Source organism: Pituophis catenifer, unplaced genomic scaffold, assembly GCF_029215685.1.
Source record: "Pituophis catenifer annectens isolate HBS135680 unplaced genomic scaffold, rPitCat1.0.hap2 SCAF_11, whole genome shotgun sequence".
NCBI classification, from domain to species: Eukaryota; Metazoa; Chordata; class Lepidosauria; order Squamata; family Colubridae; genus Pituophis; species Pituophis catenifer.
Genome location: NW_027256891.1, coordinates 17,410,822 through 17,427,719, shown reverse-complemented (window position 1 = coordinate 17,427,719; position 16,898 = coordinate 17,410,822). Strand labels below are relative to the sequence as shown.

The 16,898-nt window shown below is 46.1% G+C and overlaps 2 protein-coding genes across 2 annotated transcripts; one reads left to right on the top strand and one right to left on the bottom strand.

The window, feature by feature from the left end:
- The first annotated feature begins 42 nt into the window (after window positions 1-42).
- LOC139322568 (magnesium transporter NIPA2-like) lies at window positions 43-8,276 on the top strand. Its single transcript, XM_070951706.1, is given in 7 exon segments — window positions 43-69; window positions 71-160; window positions 2,827-2,965; window positions 4,217-4,273; window positions 5,345-5,435; window positions 6,342-6,502; window positions 7,475-8,276. Coding segments are annotated over 7 exon segments (1,173 nt in total). The 3' UTR covers window positions 8,083-8,276.
- A 4,670-nt stretch (window positions 8,277-12,946) lies between these two features.
- On the bottom strand, window positions 12,947-16,656 carry TIMM8A (translocase of inner mitochondrial membrane 8A). Its single transcript, XM_070951820.1, is given in 3 exon segments — window positions 12,947-13,927; window positions 16,410-16,611; window positions 16,613-16,656. Coding segments are annotated over 3 exon segments (408 nt in total). The 3' UTR covers window positions 12,947-13,765.
- Window positions 16,657-16,898: the final 242 nt, after the last annotated feature.

Genomic DNA, 16,898 nt, shown 5'->3' with positions numbered 1-16,898 from the left:
AGAAAGGGGAGGGAGGGAAAATATGGAGGGGATCTTCTGCGCATGCTCATCGCTTGCCCAATAATAATAGGGGAGATCAGCGCTGCCTGCTGTCCGAATCGGGAGCGCCGGAGTTGCTCGCCTTCCTCGGCTTTTTGGGGAGGGGTCCTCTAGATTTGGGGTGAGTTGGGAAGGGGGGGAGGGAAAAAGGAGCCTGGGGTTGGATGGAGGGGAGGGGGGGGGTCGTGGTCATTCTGTATTTGGGGGAGGCAATAACTCTGATAAGGATAGAATAGAGCTGGAAGGGACCTTGGAGGCCATCTAGTCCAGCCCCCTGCTCAAGCAGGAGAACCTGGCCTCTAGCAATGTAGATAATAAGCGATGTTCTTTAAAAACGTCCAGTGATGGAGTGGGCGGCTGGGGGGGGGTTGTGAGGCTGAAAATGTTGGTAGGGAAACAGATCATCAGCCTTCCTTTGGACTACAATACCCATCGTGCCCGCCCAGGCAAGGAGGTATGCCCAGGTTGAGGGCGAGCCGCTCTCTGACTGAGACCCTGAAAGGTCCTCTGTTGATTCAACCATGGTTTGTGGAAAGTATTCCTAAGAATATAGAATATTTTCTTTTTTTCTTTCTTTCTTTCTTTTTTTCTTTCTCTCTTTCTTTCTTTCTTTCTTTCTTTCTTTCTTTCTTTCTTTCTTTCTTTCTTTCTTTCTTTCTTTCTTTCTTTCTTTCTCCCTTTTTCTTGCTTTCCTTTCTATCTCCCTTTTTCTTTCTTTCTTTCTATCTCTCCCTCTTTTTTCTTTTCTTTTCTCTCTCTATCTATCTCCCTTTTTCTTTTTCTTTCTTTCTTCCTCTATCTCTCTCCTTTCTTTCTTTCTTTCTTTCTTTCTTTCTTTCTTTCTTTCTTTCTTTCTTTCTTTCTTTCTTTCTTTCTTTCTTCCTTCCTTCCTTCCTTCCTACCTTCCCTCCCTCCCTCCCTCCCTCTCTCTCTGTGGACAGCAAATACATTTTCTTTCTTCTATCTATCTATCTATCTATCTATCTATCTATCTATTGTATATATGTATGTATAGTCTTATATATTCTAAGAATATAGAGTCCTTAGAATATAGAAGATAGAGTAATAAGGTTGGAGGGGACCTTGGAGGTCTTCTAGTCCAGCCCCCTGCTCAAATAGGAGACCCTATCGCAATCTGTATAAATGGCTGTCCAGTCTCCTCCTGAGATCCTCCAGTGAGGGAGCACCCACAACCTCTGGAGATAAGCCTGGCATTCAGACAAATCCGCTATCAACAGACCCATGGAGCTAAACCACATTTGCCAGCTATTTGAAAGAGAGAAGGAAGAAGCTAAGAAGGAAACAAAAAGAGCAGACACACCTCTCCAGTAACTAACACCACACAGATTAAGTGGGGATTAAACACTAGACAACAGGGAGAAAACATGAGCGTAACCAAGGAACTACCAAGAGCAAAACACTGAGCACTGGCAGGTATATAAATAGGGAGCAAGCCCCACACTCCGCAGCACTGATGACGTTACGTAGTTGGGTAATGAAATGTCTGCAAGCAAATAACCAAGCTCGGGGCAGACTCCACAGTCCTGAATCACAGATATTCTCTTGTATTGGAGTATTCGTAATGTCAGGGTGGCCAGGCCCTCTCTCCGTTGCTATCCAATTCTGATTTCAAATGGGGCAGAAAGGGGAGATGATTAAAAGAGGTGATTGGAGACAATTTGCACGGGCTGTATATTTATTCTTGCAGTTATTTATGTATATCCCTCAATGTATATTCCCTCAACACTGTCAAACTATTTACTAAGTCTACACTACTATTAATCTTCTCATCGTTCCCATCACCCATCTCCTCCCACTTATGACTGTATGACGGTAACCTTGTTGCTGGTATCCTTACGATTTAAATTGACTGTTTCCTAATATGATTTGATTGCTTATTTGTTCCCTATGACTATCGTTAAGTGTATTTTGTATTTGTTTATTGAATAGCCCGAAGGCCTTTTCAAACAAAAAAGAAAAGAAAAAGGGAAAAAGACAAAACAGTTACAGAAATAACAATCTAAAAATATATGATATATGACATTAAAATTTTACAATATCAGATTTCAATAGCTAAGTTGCCAAGACGAGATAACCCAAATAAGATAGCTCCTCTCTAACTCAGCTCATCTTTCTTACAATCAATGAAATTCTTTTCGATATAACTGGCTCGTATTGCTGTCATCCTTTTAAGATAGCGAGTGATAGCCCTTATCGGGAGGGGAGTCTACCTTCAACAGAAATGATAGATTGTTTCCTAGTATGATTCGATTGCTTATTTGTACCCTATGACTATCATTAAGTGTTGTCCCTTATGATTCTTGACAAATATATCTTTTCCTTTACGTACACTGAGAGCCTATGCACCAAAGACAAATTCCTTGTGTGTCCAATCACACTTGGCCAATAAGGAATTCCGTTCCGTTCCGTTCCATTTCCTCTCTCCTGACCCCTTCTGCTGCTTTGGGACCAAGGATTCTTGGCCTTGGGAAATTCACACACACACACACCTGCCTTAAATTACATCGTGGAAATGCCTAGTGGCTATTTTCACTCAGTAAACCAAAACCAGAACATTTCACAAAATTACCCCACCCCCGATTAGGAAATAGAGAAGCTCCATGTCTCAGCATAATTTCATGTAGATGTATCTAAGATGTGGGTGGATGACTCTGGGATGACTAATTAAAAAGTTACTTTCAAAAAAACCAGTCCAGAAGATTTAAGACAGCATTTTTTGTGGATAGCTCTGCAGTCTCTCTGGCTTTTTCCTTCCAAACAATTCAGATGGGGACCTTCACGGGACATTACGAATTCTACGTTGGTGTGGGTTTGGCGATCACCTCCAGCCTATTTATTGGAAGTAGTTTTATCCTGAAGAAGAAAGGACTTCTCCGTCTGAGTGGCCGAGGGGCTGTCAGAGCAGGTAAGGGTAGATCTGGAGCTGGTCACGAGAAGGAGAAAAGCAGAATTGAAATATCGTCGGGAGTTGTAGTCCTCTTGGGTGGGCCCTGAGGGTTTGCTAAGAGAATTGCTCTGAGGAATTGGAAGAGCATGATTCCTGACGTTAGGGGGCAGGATTGAAGGTGGTGTATGTAATTACCGTACTTTTCGGAGTATAAGATGCACTCCCCCCCCCCCCAAAAGAGGGTGGAGATGTTGGTGCGTCTTATACGTCTTAAGAGCCGAGGTGGCGCAGGGGTTAGAGTGCAGTACTGCAGCTACTTCAGCTGACTGCTAGTTCAGCAGATCAGCGGATCAAATCTCACCGGCTCAAGGTTGACTCAGCCTTCCATCCTTCCGAGGTGGGTAAAATGAGGACCCAGATTCCTGGGGGCAATATGCTATTTAGTATACTGTCTTTGGTGTAAGCCGCTCAGAGTCCTCGGAGAGTGGGCGGCATAGAAATATGAATAATAAATAAATAAATAAAATAAATAATAAATACACCGAATATAGCCATTTTTGGCCTCCCGAAACCCTGCCCCGCGCGTCCCGTTTTTGCGAAAAACGGGCCTGTTTTTCACAAAAACGGGATGTGCAGAGGGTTTGGGAGGCTTGCAGAGTGCTCCTGGGGCCTGGGGAGGGCAAAAATGTGACGCATGGGGGGTTTGGGAGGCCAAAAACGGGCCCGTTTTTCGCAAAAACGGGATGTGAAGAGGATTTGGGAGGCTTGCAGAGTCCTCCTGGGGCCTGGGGAGGGCAAAAACGCAACCATGGGGGGTTTGGGAGGCCAAAAATGGGCCCGTTTTTCGCAAAAAAAATGGTGTTTTTGCCCTCCCCAGTCCCAAGGAGCACTCTGCAGGCCTCCCAAACACCTCTGCTTATGTTATTTAATGAATGGGCATTTTCTTTCATTTTAAATTGGGAAGCTCTTAAGTATTTCTTGCTGCTTGAGGAATACGTAAATCACTTTTCTCCGGGGGGGTTTTGGGGGGGAGGGGGGAATCGGTTTTTATTTTATTGCTTTTACGTGCTTTCTTTTTCCCCTCCGCTTTTGTGCATATCTTCAGTAAAACTTTCTAAGACAAAACCATATGCTCTTTGGTTTTGTTTGAAACCCACTGAATTCCGCTGCCTCCTCTCTTAGAACTGTTGAATCTTTTCTCAGACTAGGTTCTTGTTTTATGTGATCCACTTTCTCGGTTTCTGATCACTTTTTTTTTTTCCCCCTTAGGCCTGGGAGGTCATGCGTATCTGAGAGAATGGCTATGGTGGGGAGGATTAATATCCAGTAAGTACACCTTGAGATTTCTCTCTTTTCCCTTAAAATATTTTAATTGATAAGACCAGTGGCAGCATGTAGACATTCTTGAGGAAGGAGCTTCCTTGTTCTGACCTAGGCGTTCCCAAACCATGAAGCAGACTCCTTGTCCCAACAAAAAAAACCCTTTTTATTAAGTTACTGTGAATTCTTCTCATTCACATCTAGCAAAGTCTTTCAAGGGAGAATTTACAGTCAGACCTTATCTGGTTTGGAGAGCTGCCAGGCTGATATCTTGGCAAGGAGCCTCTGAGAGTCACAAACCAATTAAGTGAACTAATTGTCTCCTGCAAACCCCACTCTCCTTTCGCTCCTCTTTTATTCCCTCTAGGAGGGGCCATTCATCGTCCACCTGTGGCCTTACTCCCAAATTGATCCTTATTCTTTAGCTGTTCCCTTCGTCTGACAACTCTGCACATGTGCACACTGGGAACAGGCTCTAGCTATTCTTCTGCCCCGCTGATGTCCAACTCCGAAGGCAGCTGACAACTGGCATACAGCCCTGGCCCCCTCTCTGCCTCCGATGCAGAGCCCTCATCAGAGCCTTCCCCAGACTCCAGGACTGGCCCATGTTCCTCCCCAACCTCCACACTGTCTGAATCTGCTGCCAGCTCGGCTGGCCGCTGGTGGTCCACAACATTCCTCTCCCATAAACTTTGCTAAGAAATCTACAAAAAAACCCCGCCGTTCGTTTTTTAACTGCATTGTTTAAATCTACAAAAGCGATTCCCATCCCATTTAAATATTATCGTATTTTAGGGGCATCATCAACTTAGAAGACTCACAAACACACAAAGGAAACTTCATGGATGTGCTTCAGGTTATCACTTTAGTTATTTGCTCCCTACACCACCCAGTGGATGCCGTGGTACCAACCCACTTTGTATCTTGGGGGGAAAAAAAGTCTAAATATTTCGGCTCACGACTGAGGAGTCCGTAAGTGACTCTACCTTGGGTCAAACTCAGAACAAGCAATGCCTGAAATTTCATCATTTAGGGGTTTGTTTTTTGCACTTCTGACGAGTTGTTTTTATTTTACAGTGGGGATTGGAGAAGCCGCAAATTTTGCGGCCTATGCTTTCGCCCCAGCCACGCTGGTTACTCCTCTAGGAGCCCTTAGTGTTTTGGTCAGGTAAGTTCATGTTATGAAGGAGAATATTTGTAGCTCGGGGGTTGAAAGATGGGATCCTTTGTGCTCTCTGAGCTTGGCTGTTTTCTTGCAGACGTTTCATGACCCAATGGGGCTCCCCTTGAGGAGCACCCGGAGGCTCCAACTGGTCCAGAATGCACCCGCGCGGGTGATCACGGGAGCGACATGGCGCTCCCATATAACACCTCTCCTGCGCGAGCTGCACTGGCTCCCAGTGGTCTTCCGGGTGCGCTTCAAGGTGTTGGTTCTCACCTTTAAAGCGCTCCATGGCTTAGGGCCAGAGTATTTACGAGACCGCCTGCTGCTACCGATAACCTCCCACTGGCCAATACGCTCTCACAGAGAGGGCCTCCTCAGGGTGCCGTCGGTCAAGCAATGTCGGCCGGCAGCCCCCAGGGGGAGAGCCTTCTCTTCCAACAGAGAAGGAACACCCTGTTGGAACACCCACCCTCTGGAACGAGCTACCTCCCGGAATACAGCTGATTCTGGATCTCCGCACTTTCTGTAAGGCCCTGAAGACATTTTTATTTCAACAAGCCGGCCTGGCCTGAATAGGTTTTAGGGGTTAGTTTTTTAATTGTATTGCTAGGGGTTTTAAATTGGGGCGGCCGTTTAATTTAATTTATTTTTAATTATTTTAACTTTTATATTGTATGTTATTTTAATTCTCGGCTGTTCACCGCCCTGAATCCCTTCAGGGAGAAGGGCGGGATATAAATTTAATAAATAAATAAATAAATAAAACTAGGGAGTGCCATCAGTGCTAGCGCTCAAATTTATGTTGTCAGACACATCTTAGAGATGACTCCTTAACGTCCAGGACTGTCTCTCTAGCTGCTGTGTTTTCTCTTCAAGGAAACTAATCTTGTTGTTCCTTTTGTTCTAAAGTGCGGTTTTAGCCTCCTATTTCCTGAACGAGCAGCTGAACATCCATGGAAAGATCGGGTGCCTCCTGTGCATTTTGGGATCTACTGTGATGGTGATCCATGCTCCTCAAGAGGAAACGGTGGCCAGTCTGGAGTCAATGTTGGAGAAACTGAAAGATCCAGGTACTGAAAGCCTGATTCCTATGCAGGCATGTCCTTGAATCGTGACCACAATAGAGCCCCAAATTTTTGTTGCAAAATGGTACAGTTGTTAAGCGAGATTTGCCCCATTTTACAGCTTTTCTTGCCACAGACGTTAAATGAATCGCTGCAGTGATGAAGTTAGTAACACGGTTGTTAAGTGAATCTGGCTTCCTGGTGGACTTTGCTTGTCAGGTCGCAAAAGGGGATCACAGGACTCCCCGGGACACTGCAACCATCATAAATACATGCCACTTGCCAAAAGTGTCATGCCCCGGTCAATCCGAGGGGGAAGACGAGCAGCTGACACAGCAAGAGAGTGGCTCCGTTGGCTGTGGAGGAAACTGGGGAAGAGCAAAGTCAGGTTGTGCAGAGCAGGGGAGAGGTAGAACTAAGGGAGAGGGGGTTCAGATGAAGACCAAGGCCCACCTCCTCCTCATCCTAGGGCATGCAGGGAAGAACGGAGAAGAGAGCAACGTAGGTTGCGTGGCTTACGAGGGAGGAAAGGGCCCCGATTCCCTTCACAAGGTACACCTGGGGATGGAGTTTAAAGGAGAGGCAAATGGGAGGGACGGTTGTCGGGAACAAACGCTGAGTTAACTGCTTTATCTGAGTTCCTGGCATCCTCCCAACTGGTTTGATTTACTACCATGCTACTTCACTTCTGGAACTCCTTATCTTGCTTGCCCTGCTGGATTGATTACCTTATCTTGCCTTGTTAGATTTTTAGTTGGACATTTTCTGTTTATAATGCCTGGACTGGAGTATTTTCAGCCAACGGCTGTTACCGTTTGGTGGGAGAGTTTTTCTCCAGACTGGAGAGTAAACAGGATGTTGGGGGCAAACTTAGAGCTAATAAAGGGACTCATACTTTTTTCAGTGCTTGTTGTAACTTCGACAAACAACAACAGCACAAGACACAAAACCTCTCTTTTATTTTCCTTCCACTTGCAGGATTTATCGTCTTTGCCACCTGCGTGCTGGTGAGTTCGGCTCTTCTCATCTTCGTGGCCGGACCTCGCTACGGGCAGAGGAACGTCCTGGTGTACATCCTGATCTGTTCATCCGTCGGCTCGCTCTCCGTTGCTTGCGTCAAAGGATTGGGCATTGCCCTGAAAGAGCTGTTTGCCGGCAAGGCCGTCTGGAAAGAACCGTTAGGCTGGATGCTTTTTCTTAGCTTGGTGGTCTGCATCAGCGTCCAGATCAACTACCTGAACAAGGCCTTGGACATCTTCAACACTTCCGTGGTCACCCCCATCTATTACGTCCTCTTCACCACAGCTGTCATGACCTGCTCTGCCATTCTGTTCAAAGAGTGGCAGCATCTGGTCCTCATGAACATCGTGGGCACCATAAGCGGCTTCCTCACCATCGTGTTGGGCATCTTCCTTCTCCACGGTTTCAGAGATGTGCCTTTCACGGCAGATCTGCTGCCCGTCTTCCTGAAGCATAAACAGAAAAATCTACCGGGGACTTCGTGTCTTCATCAGCCTCTCCTGGATTCAGAGGACTTGCCGAAAGGGATGGAGAAACCAGAGGACCAAGACAGTCAATGTTTATGAAAGCTAAGGTTGACTAAAAATCCTTTAAGACGGGGTCCCCAAACTTGGCAGCTTTAAGACTTGTGGACTTCAACTCCCAGAATTCTCCAGCCAGCATAGCTGGCTGGGAGTTGAAGTCCAAAAGTCTTAAAGCTGCCATGTTTGAAGACCTCTGCTTTTAAGTTCTTTCGGAAGTTTCTAAAATGGTTATTTCTTCTCCCCGGAGAATTCCCCCCCCCCCCCCCCCCGGCAATGCAGAACTCTTTGGGAATCGTTGTCTGTAAGTCTCGCCTTTGTTGCTAAGGCCTCCCAGTTTTTGACTCAGTCCTTCAGACTGGACAGACGTGTTGGCTTTTGCTCTTAAGTGATTCCTGGCTGCTGCTTCCTTCTGGAGAATTGGAATGTGGACATTTTACCACTCAGGAGATCGTGAGTTTCACAGCTAACTCCCACTAGTGGTAGAGTCGCTGTGTTCGTTCCTCCCACGGCCACTTAAGTGTTTTTATACTGGGAGCATAGTTGATAGTAGTCCTATTCGATTCAAGCTGATAAGACTTGCAGTGGCTCTGGCTTTTTTTTCATGCTTCCAAAAAAGAGCATGCCAAGTCACATTTTGTGTAGATGGATAGGATTGGGGGGGAGATATATAGATAGCCTAAAGGGACGCGGTGGCTCAGTGGCTAAGTCGCTGAGCTTGTCGATCGAAAGGTCGGCAGTTCAGCGGTTCGAATCCCTAATGCCATGTATAATGGGGTGAGCTCCCGTTACTTGTCTCAGCTTCCACCAACCTAGCAGTTCGAAAGCACTTAAAAAATGCAAGGAGAAAAATCGGGACCACTTTTGATGAGAAGGGAACAACGTTCTGTGCGCCTTTGGCGTTGAGTCATGCCAGCCACATGACCACTGAGACGTCTTCGGGCAGCACTGGCTCTTCTGCTTTGAAACGGAGATGAGCACCACCCCCTAGAGTCGGGAACGACTAGCATATATGTGCGAGGGGAACCATTAGGATAGCCTTCAGAGCAGACAAAACCACTGTTGAAAGCATATAGTTATATTAAAAGTGGTTGGGGGAATGTGCTGATAGGTGTATTGTTTTAAAAATATGAATACGTCCATGAGCCCAAGAATGGCCAAGCAAATCTTGTCCCATCGTGGGAATGGAAGAGGCACCCCAGAGAAGAAGGGTAGGAGCAAGAGACTGACATCAGGACGGAGAGGAACATGGAAAAGGCAAATATTTTTTTTCCCTCTTTCCTTTCTGAGTTACAGATACAAACTGGAAGAATGTAGAGGAAAATAAAATGGAATGGCTGTTGACCTTGAAGCAGTGGTGGGTTCCTCCTGGTTCCACCGAGCCGGTAGCGGTGACGATATGACATCACCAAACCGGTTCTGCTCTCCCCTGCCCCCCGCCCCACTTCCCCATGTTATTCTTACCTTTTATTTGGCCCCAACCCCAATCTATTGCTGCCTCCTGAGTCCCAGCTGATGGGCTATAAGGAAAAACTGTTTAAACTCTTGCCGCGGGGCTTCAAAGGGCTGCCCTACAGCTGATCAGGGGTAAAAGGCAGTTTGGTGGTAGACCGGTGCCTCCAAAAACAAATGAGTAGACCGGTGCCTGCAAAAATAAATGGGTAGACCAGTGCCTGCAAAAATAAATGAGTAGACCGGTGCCTGCACAAATAAATGAGTAGACCGGTGCCTGCAAAAATAAATGGTTAGACCGGTACAGCTCTGCAAGCAGTTAAAAGCCTGGTAGACCAGTACCTCTGCTAAATCCTAAAGAATTGTCACATGACCATCAAGCCATGCCCACAAAATAAGCCACACCCACAGAACTGGTAGTAAAAAAACTTAGAACCCACCCCTGCCTTGAAGGCAGAGTCACCATAAAGGGGGAGTATTTAGCTGTTTAAACAAGGCACCCTGTGGAAAAATAAGCAACAGGTCTATTGACGTGTTCCCAAATGTTTTTTACCCTGAAGATTCCATTTTTTTTCTTACAGCTGCTCTCTGGATCCATTACAATATTCTGCTACCTTTTGAATGTACAAAGCCTTCTATAGGCTTTGCCTTAAGCTTTACGAATTATTTAAAATAAAGTATTTTCTTTATACGACACTAAGGTATGTTGCAAATGTAAAATGTGACTTTTAAAAGCGTTATTAAAGGAGTATTTTTCAAATGTGTTTCTTCGGCTTGTTATTTTTTTTTTCCTTAAAATGTGACTTTTAAAAGCGTTATTAAAGGAGTATTTTCCAAATGTGTTTCTTCGGCTTGTTATTTTTTTTTTCCTTAAAAAAAAATATCACTCCTATTTTTCATGTCCAGGAATGGACTTGTAAACCGCCATCTAATTTTTGTGCTGGCAATCCGATCGCTGGAGTGAATTCCTAAATCGCCTTTCCTTTCTGTTTTTCATTCTAGCAGCGGCACAGAATGTAAGGTGGGTGATTGGCCATTTAAGTGTAGAAAAGTGATTCGTGTAGACCAGGGGTCTGCAACCATAAACACTCAAGAGCCATTTGGACCTGTTTCCAACAGAAATCACCGGGAGCCACAAAACCTGGGTGGGCGGGGCCAACTCTACATCACTCACTCCCACCGTCATGACACACCCCCAGCCACACTTACAGGTTTTGTTCCTCCTGGTCTTACCTTAGGTCTGTGATGGAGCCATATCAGTGGGCACACGAGTGTTGCCCTAGCTTAGCTGCAGTGCACATGCCCACGCTGGCCAACTGATTTTTCTGGCCTCTGGAAGGCCTCAGGTGGGGGGGAAGGCCCATTTTTCGCTCTTCCCAGGCTCCACAGGCTTTCTAGGAGCCTGGGGAGGGTGAAAACAGCCTTCCCCACCCCACTGAGGCCCTACGGAGGCCGGAAGTGGCCCGTTGGCCTCCGGAGGGTGGGGTAGGCCATTTTCAGCTTCCCCAGGCTCCTAGAAAACCTCTGGAGCCTGGGGAGGGCGAAAAAAGGGCCTATTGAGCCCACTGTGTCGTGTGCCAAAAGCGGGGGGAGCTCAGGGGGGTCATATGCACAAGGTGCATTGAATTATGGGCACAGGCACACATGCGCTCCCCCTACTTTTGGCACGTGACAGCAAAAAGGTTAGCCATCACTGCCTTAGGTAATTGCCCTTACCTTCTTAGGCCAGGTGAGGACTGACTGGGAGGGGAGGGCGAGGGGCAGGGCCAGCCAGTGGTGGGTTCAGCAGACAGGGAGCCACAGCAGGGGGACATAAGAGCCACATGCAGCTCCGGAGCTGCAGGTTGCAGACACCTGGTGTAGACTGTTGTTCTTTTGGAAATTTAGGAAAACCAAGCCTTGGGACTTCGGACTAGAAAGTGATACTACTAGTCCAAACCAGTATAAGTCAGGGATACCAGTCCTGACCAGTTTCTGATCTGTGATAACAAAGGCTGCCTTTAAGTTTCCAGCTTTTTCCATTTGTACTCAGCTCGGTTCCATCAGATCATTTACCCAAGAAAGTATTTTTATTTGTTCCTTTTATATGTATACTGTAATGTCAGTTCTGAGAGCTACAATACGGCAGCCAGGCAGAGATGAGGGTCTTCCATCAATCAGCCAGAGTTAACCATGTTCAAAGTGGGGGGAAAAAACCACTCCCGTTCCCATATACCAAGATCTCCCCTCTAAATTTTGTTTTGAAGGTTAGTAAATTTAATGATTGCATTTATGAATTGTTGGAAAGGGGGACTTTTTTTCCCCCTCCATAATTTTCTGGTTTTCACTCGGATGGCCATAGATGAGACCATGAAAAAGAGAAAAACGACGTAATAATTAACAAGCCTGATGGAGGCAATTCGTAAAATTGTAGAGTTCGCCACAGAATAAACATCTAGCACGAGTTGGGTTTTAGGATACCAAGACTCAGTTACAAGAGAAATGTTTTCTTTTAGTCTGAATTTTTCTTTATCAGTTATTGGCAGACCAACGTAGCAATCCCTCTGGAATCTGGAACAGCTAGACACGTCTAAGCTAGTGAAATAATTGATAGCGGAAATCTGATGAAAACTTCTCATATTTACATTTGTCTCTCCAAAAATTCTTTGTCTAACACATCAAATGACTTTACCACCGTCAATGAAATCAGCATTTCATGATCTTTGGTAAAAAGATAGTAGGGCCAGCAAACTGCAACTTTCTTGGAGCCATACATTCCCAGTCAGTGATAAGGTAAAGGTTCTCCTTACACATATGTGCTAGTCGTTCCCGACTCTAGGGGGTGGTGCTCATCTCCCTTTCAAAGCCAAAGAGCCAGTGCTGTCCGAAGACGTCTCTGTGGTCACATGGCCGGCATGACTCAACGCCAAAGGCGCACAGAACGCTCTTACCTTCCCACCAAAGGTGGTCCCTATTTTTCTACTTGCATTTTTTCCGTGCTTTCGAACTGCTAGGTTGGCAGAAGCTGGGACAAGTAACGGGAGCTCATCCCGTTAGGCAGCACTAGGGATTCGAATCGCTGAACTGCCGACCTTTCGATCGACAAGCTCAGCATCTTAGCCACTGAGCCACCACGTCCCTTCAGTGGACAAGGAGCAACAGAGTTTCAGAAGTTTCAGAGGCAGAAAAAAAAGCAAGGCACAGAGCTCACAACCACAGAACCTGTTGCTAAAATTCACCTCTGGGTACAGCTGATTGGGATTATTCCGGGAGGCCGATCCACCCACCAATCAACTTTTTTCTTATTTTCCTCCCAAAAACTAAGGGGCGTCTTATGCTCCGAAAAATACGGTAACTCATTTCGAGAGCCACACTTTTTTAGGAAGGTTAGTCTGGAACATGCAATTGCTCCTAAAAGCATCCCCTCTACATCATCAGAACTACGGCAAACTAGAAGGAATGACCATCGACTCAACAGTTTAAAATGCATCCAATTGATGTTTATTTCACTGATCGGGAGGCAAGGAATTTGATGTAAAAAGTCAAGATTGATTTTTGTACTTGGCAAGAGACAGACATGACTACATGAGCGACAACTCCTCTTAACTGCCACACGTCTGGGGGGGGGGTATTTCTTTCTACTGAGCTGAGGTAGGTTTGGGAAAAACACCTCACGAAAGACAGCAGGTCTCTTACTGACACCCTTTTGCAAATCTCCTAATGCTCCTCTGTCCAACTGCAAGATCCACCTGCGTTTTACAAAGGTTAACTCGGCTGCAAAATTCAAGCAAGTGACATTTGGATTGTTTGAGAGAGTCGCGCTTACGCACAGTACCGTTTTAAAGGCACATTTGCACCCCTACTTTTCCCCCGGAGCTGTGTTAGTATCTGAGGCCTCCCAGTCTCCTTATCTCAAAAAAGAACATTTTTCAAGTTTCAAGGAGTGTGCTTTCCCCACCTTACTGCTGGGTAAAGATAGTCAAGCTACCATTCTGGTATGAAGCTCCCATTATCCAGGGGAAAACAAATTTAAAATCTAGGACAGCGGAAGTCCGGGTTAAATAGCAGGTGTGCGATGTTGCATGGTTTATTAGTGTTCACCCAGTAGGAATTTTAACACCAGAACTAGATTAGGTGACCAGAAAGCCCTGAAGTCCATCTCAAAAGTGGGGGCCAAGCTCCCTCACAGCGTATCATAGTTAAAAATCCTTCCTTCGGTTGTTTCTCCTCCTCTTCCATTCAAAACAGCGTCCTCCTTTTTCAAATGAAGAAAACAGCACCGCTGAAGGCCTTCCGTTCAGTCAGAGAGACTTTCGGAGAAGGGCGACTTGGATTTCTGCGTCTGCTCCAACCGGTTAAGAATAAACTGACTGGTGTCAATGAAACGCTCGACACAGTTCACAAAACAGGTCTCGGCTCGGCTGTCCAGCTTGGGGCCAGGCTTATCCATGCATTTCTCCTGTTTAGTGTCACAAAAGAGAAGTCATTCAACAGCAAGGGGAAGCCATGATTTCAGACCTCAGACCTGCGACTAGCAAATACATAAATCTGGCTTTCCTTTTTTTTTTTTCTTCAGCCTATCCAAATTGCTGCCAACTGTACCCAGACTCGTTTCCACCCATAAAAAAACTCAACATGCACAATTTGTAATAGATAGATAGATAGATAGATAGATAGATAGATAGATAGATAGATAGATGATAGATAGGTAGATAGATAGCAGGCAGGTAGGTAGGTAGGTAGGTAGGTAGGTAGGTAGAGATAGATAGATAGATAGATAGATAGATAGATAGATAGATAGATAGATAGATAGATAGATAGATAGATGGATGATATAGATAGAAAGATGAGAGATAGATATAGGATAGATAGATGATAGACAGATGATAAGAAATAGATAGACAGATAGACAGAAAGAATAGACAGACAGATAGATGATATAGACAGAAAGATGAGAGATAGATAGATAGATGATAGAAAGAATAGAGATAGATACAGAAAGATGATATATAGATAGACAGAAAGATAGATATGACAGATACATGATAGAGGCATATTAGTTGATATAGACAGAAAGATAGATGATAGATGATAGAAAGAATAGACAGACAGATGATATAGACAGAAAGATGAGATATAGACAGATGATAAAAATAGATATAGACAGAAAGATGATATAAATAGATGATAGATGATAGTTAGATAATGATAGATAGATAGATAGATAGATAGATAGATAGATAGATAGATAGATAGATAGATAGCCACTTGCCACAAATGACACGCCTGTCCAACTCAAGCGCAGAAGATGGGCATCAATCCGGCAGACAAGCAGTTTGAATGACATTGTTAGGTGAAAATAACCCTTGTTTTACTGAGAGAAGCAAGAGTGGATTTCAACAGTAGAATTGGCGACACTGACATGGTGCTCGGTGTTTGTAAGTGTGATATGGCGGCAGACACAGATCCGAGGGAGACCCACTGGATCACGCAACCCAGTGGATGACTCTGAACCGCTGGCTCAGCCTGAACTGTCTTTAACAGGGCTGTCACGTGAATCCAATTGGGGGGGGAAATCCCATCTAAGCTGCTTTGAGCCTTCCAAAGAAAAGCGTGGATAGAAACGTCACACACATAAAGGCCAAATGGCAAAGCGGTACATATTGGCACACCAGGAGCTCCCAATACAAAACGTAGAAGAATGCCACTCCGTGCAGCTTCCTGGTTCCTAAATGCCACCCAGAATTCTGCTTGACAGGAAGCTAAGAGTTCTTCTCCCCATAGAAGCACCCTATTATTGCCAGCAGCAGCTGGAACTCCACTCCTAGGAGACTGCTCCTGACTCTGGAGGCTCTATTCCAGCCTGCTCAAAGCTGGTGCCCCCTACATTTTGGGGGATACCCCAGAAGTGCCGGCGAGCCTCAGGGGTCGGGAAGGCAGCTCCAGGAAAGCACTGATGGCTCCAGCGCTCCATTACTTCTATTACCCCAATGGGGATAAATCAAGTGGCGGAGAGTTGTCCCTTGAGGGGAGGGGGGAACTATAGGTAGTTCTGTCTATGGAGATTCTGTCATCCAAGTCATGGTTGTCCCAAATGTGCTTTATTTTTTTTTTTTTTTCAAGAGGCAACTGGACTTTCTGGTTTTTTTCTTCAAAGACGTTTTGCTTCTCACCCAAGGAGCTTCTTCAGCTCTGACTGGATGGTGGGGAAGGGAAGGACTGATATTCCTTGCAGACAGCTGGTCCTTTGCATCCTTTTAGAGGGTCGTTGAGGCCACTTGGAGGTTTATCTCTGTCCTCAGTGACCCTCTAAAAGGATGCAAATGACCAGCTGTCTTCAAGGAATATAAATCCTTCCCTTCCCCACCATCCAGTCAGAGCTGAAGAAGCTTCTCGGATGAGAAGCGAAACGCCTTCCAACAAAAAAAACAAACCCAGAAAGTCCAGTTGCCTCTTGAAAAAAAATAAAAATAAAACACCTTTTGGGATATACTTAGAAAGGTTCATTTAGGGACCGAAGTTACAACGGGGCACTGAAAATAGGGACATTTTTCAACCTCTGCAGCAGCATCTCTACCAAATTCAGCTACTTGGCTGAGCTGACTCAGACTTATGACGGCTGCCAGGTCCTGGAGTCACATAGATCCCCTTTGGCAACCTTCTCAACAAGCAAAGTCAATAGGGGAGGGGGGGGAATCAGATCCGCTTAATAACCACGTTGCTCGTTTAAACCGCCGCAGTGCTTCACTTAACGACCGTGGCAAAGACTCACTTCAGCAACGTCTCACTCAGCAACGTCAATGGGGGGGGGCTCATTCGCTCGGTCGTAAGTTGAAGATCACCCCCCTCACCCCTGTACTAACGGGGGGGCGGTCCTTCTCCTCCTCCTCCCCTTTTTCCACCTTTCCCGCTCTAGTGGCAGGGAGTTCCGCCGGCCCTACCCAGCACAGCTCCGTCATCTGGTGCACGAGCTGCTGGAAGCGCTGCTTCTGCGTCTCCACCTCGATGAAATGCTGCAGCTGCGGGTCGTTGACGGCGGCTCCCAAGTCCCCCGCGACGGACGACGGGTCCATGCCGGGCCCCGGCTGGAAGTGGTTGGGGGGGAGAGCACGGGCGGCTGAATGGATGGAGCGGGCGGGCAGACGGGCGACCTTCACGTGCCTCCCCGGGGCCGGCCCCTCCGCGCATGCGCGCCCGGCGCCCCGCTTCTTTTTCCGGTCCGAGGGCTCGCGCGCTTGCTTCCGTTTTCCGGAGGAGCATTAGAGAGGGAAGCGGCAAGACGGGCCGGGAGGGAGAATTTAAAAAAAAAAAAAAAAAAGTAAATCAGACATTGGGGCGCCCTCTCCAGTGTTGGAGCGGTACTCGCTCGAAGTGTGTCAACCCAATGTAATGACAGTAGCCCTACTGTATTGTAATTTTCTTACCAAATT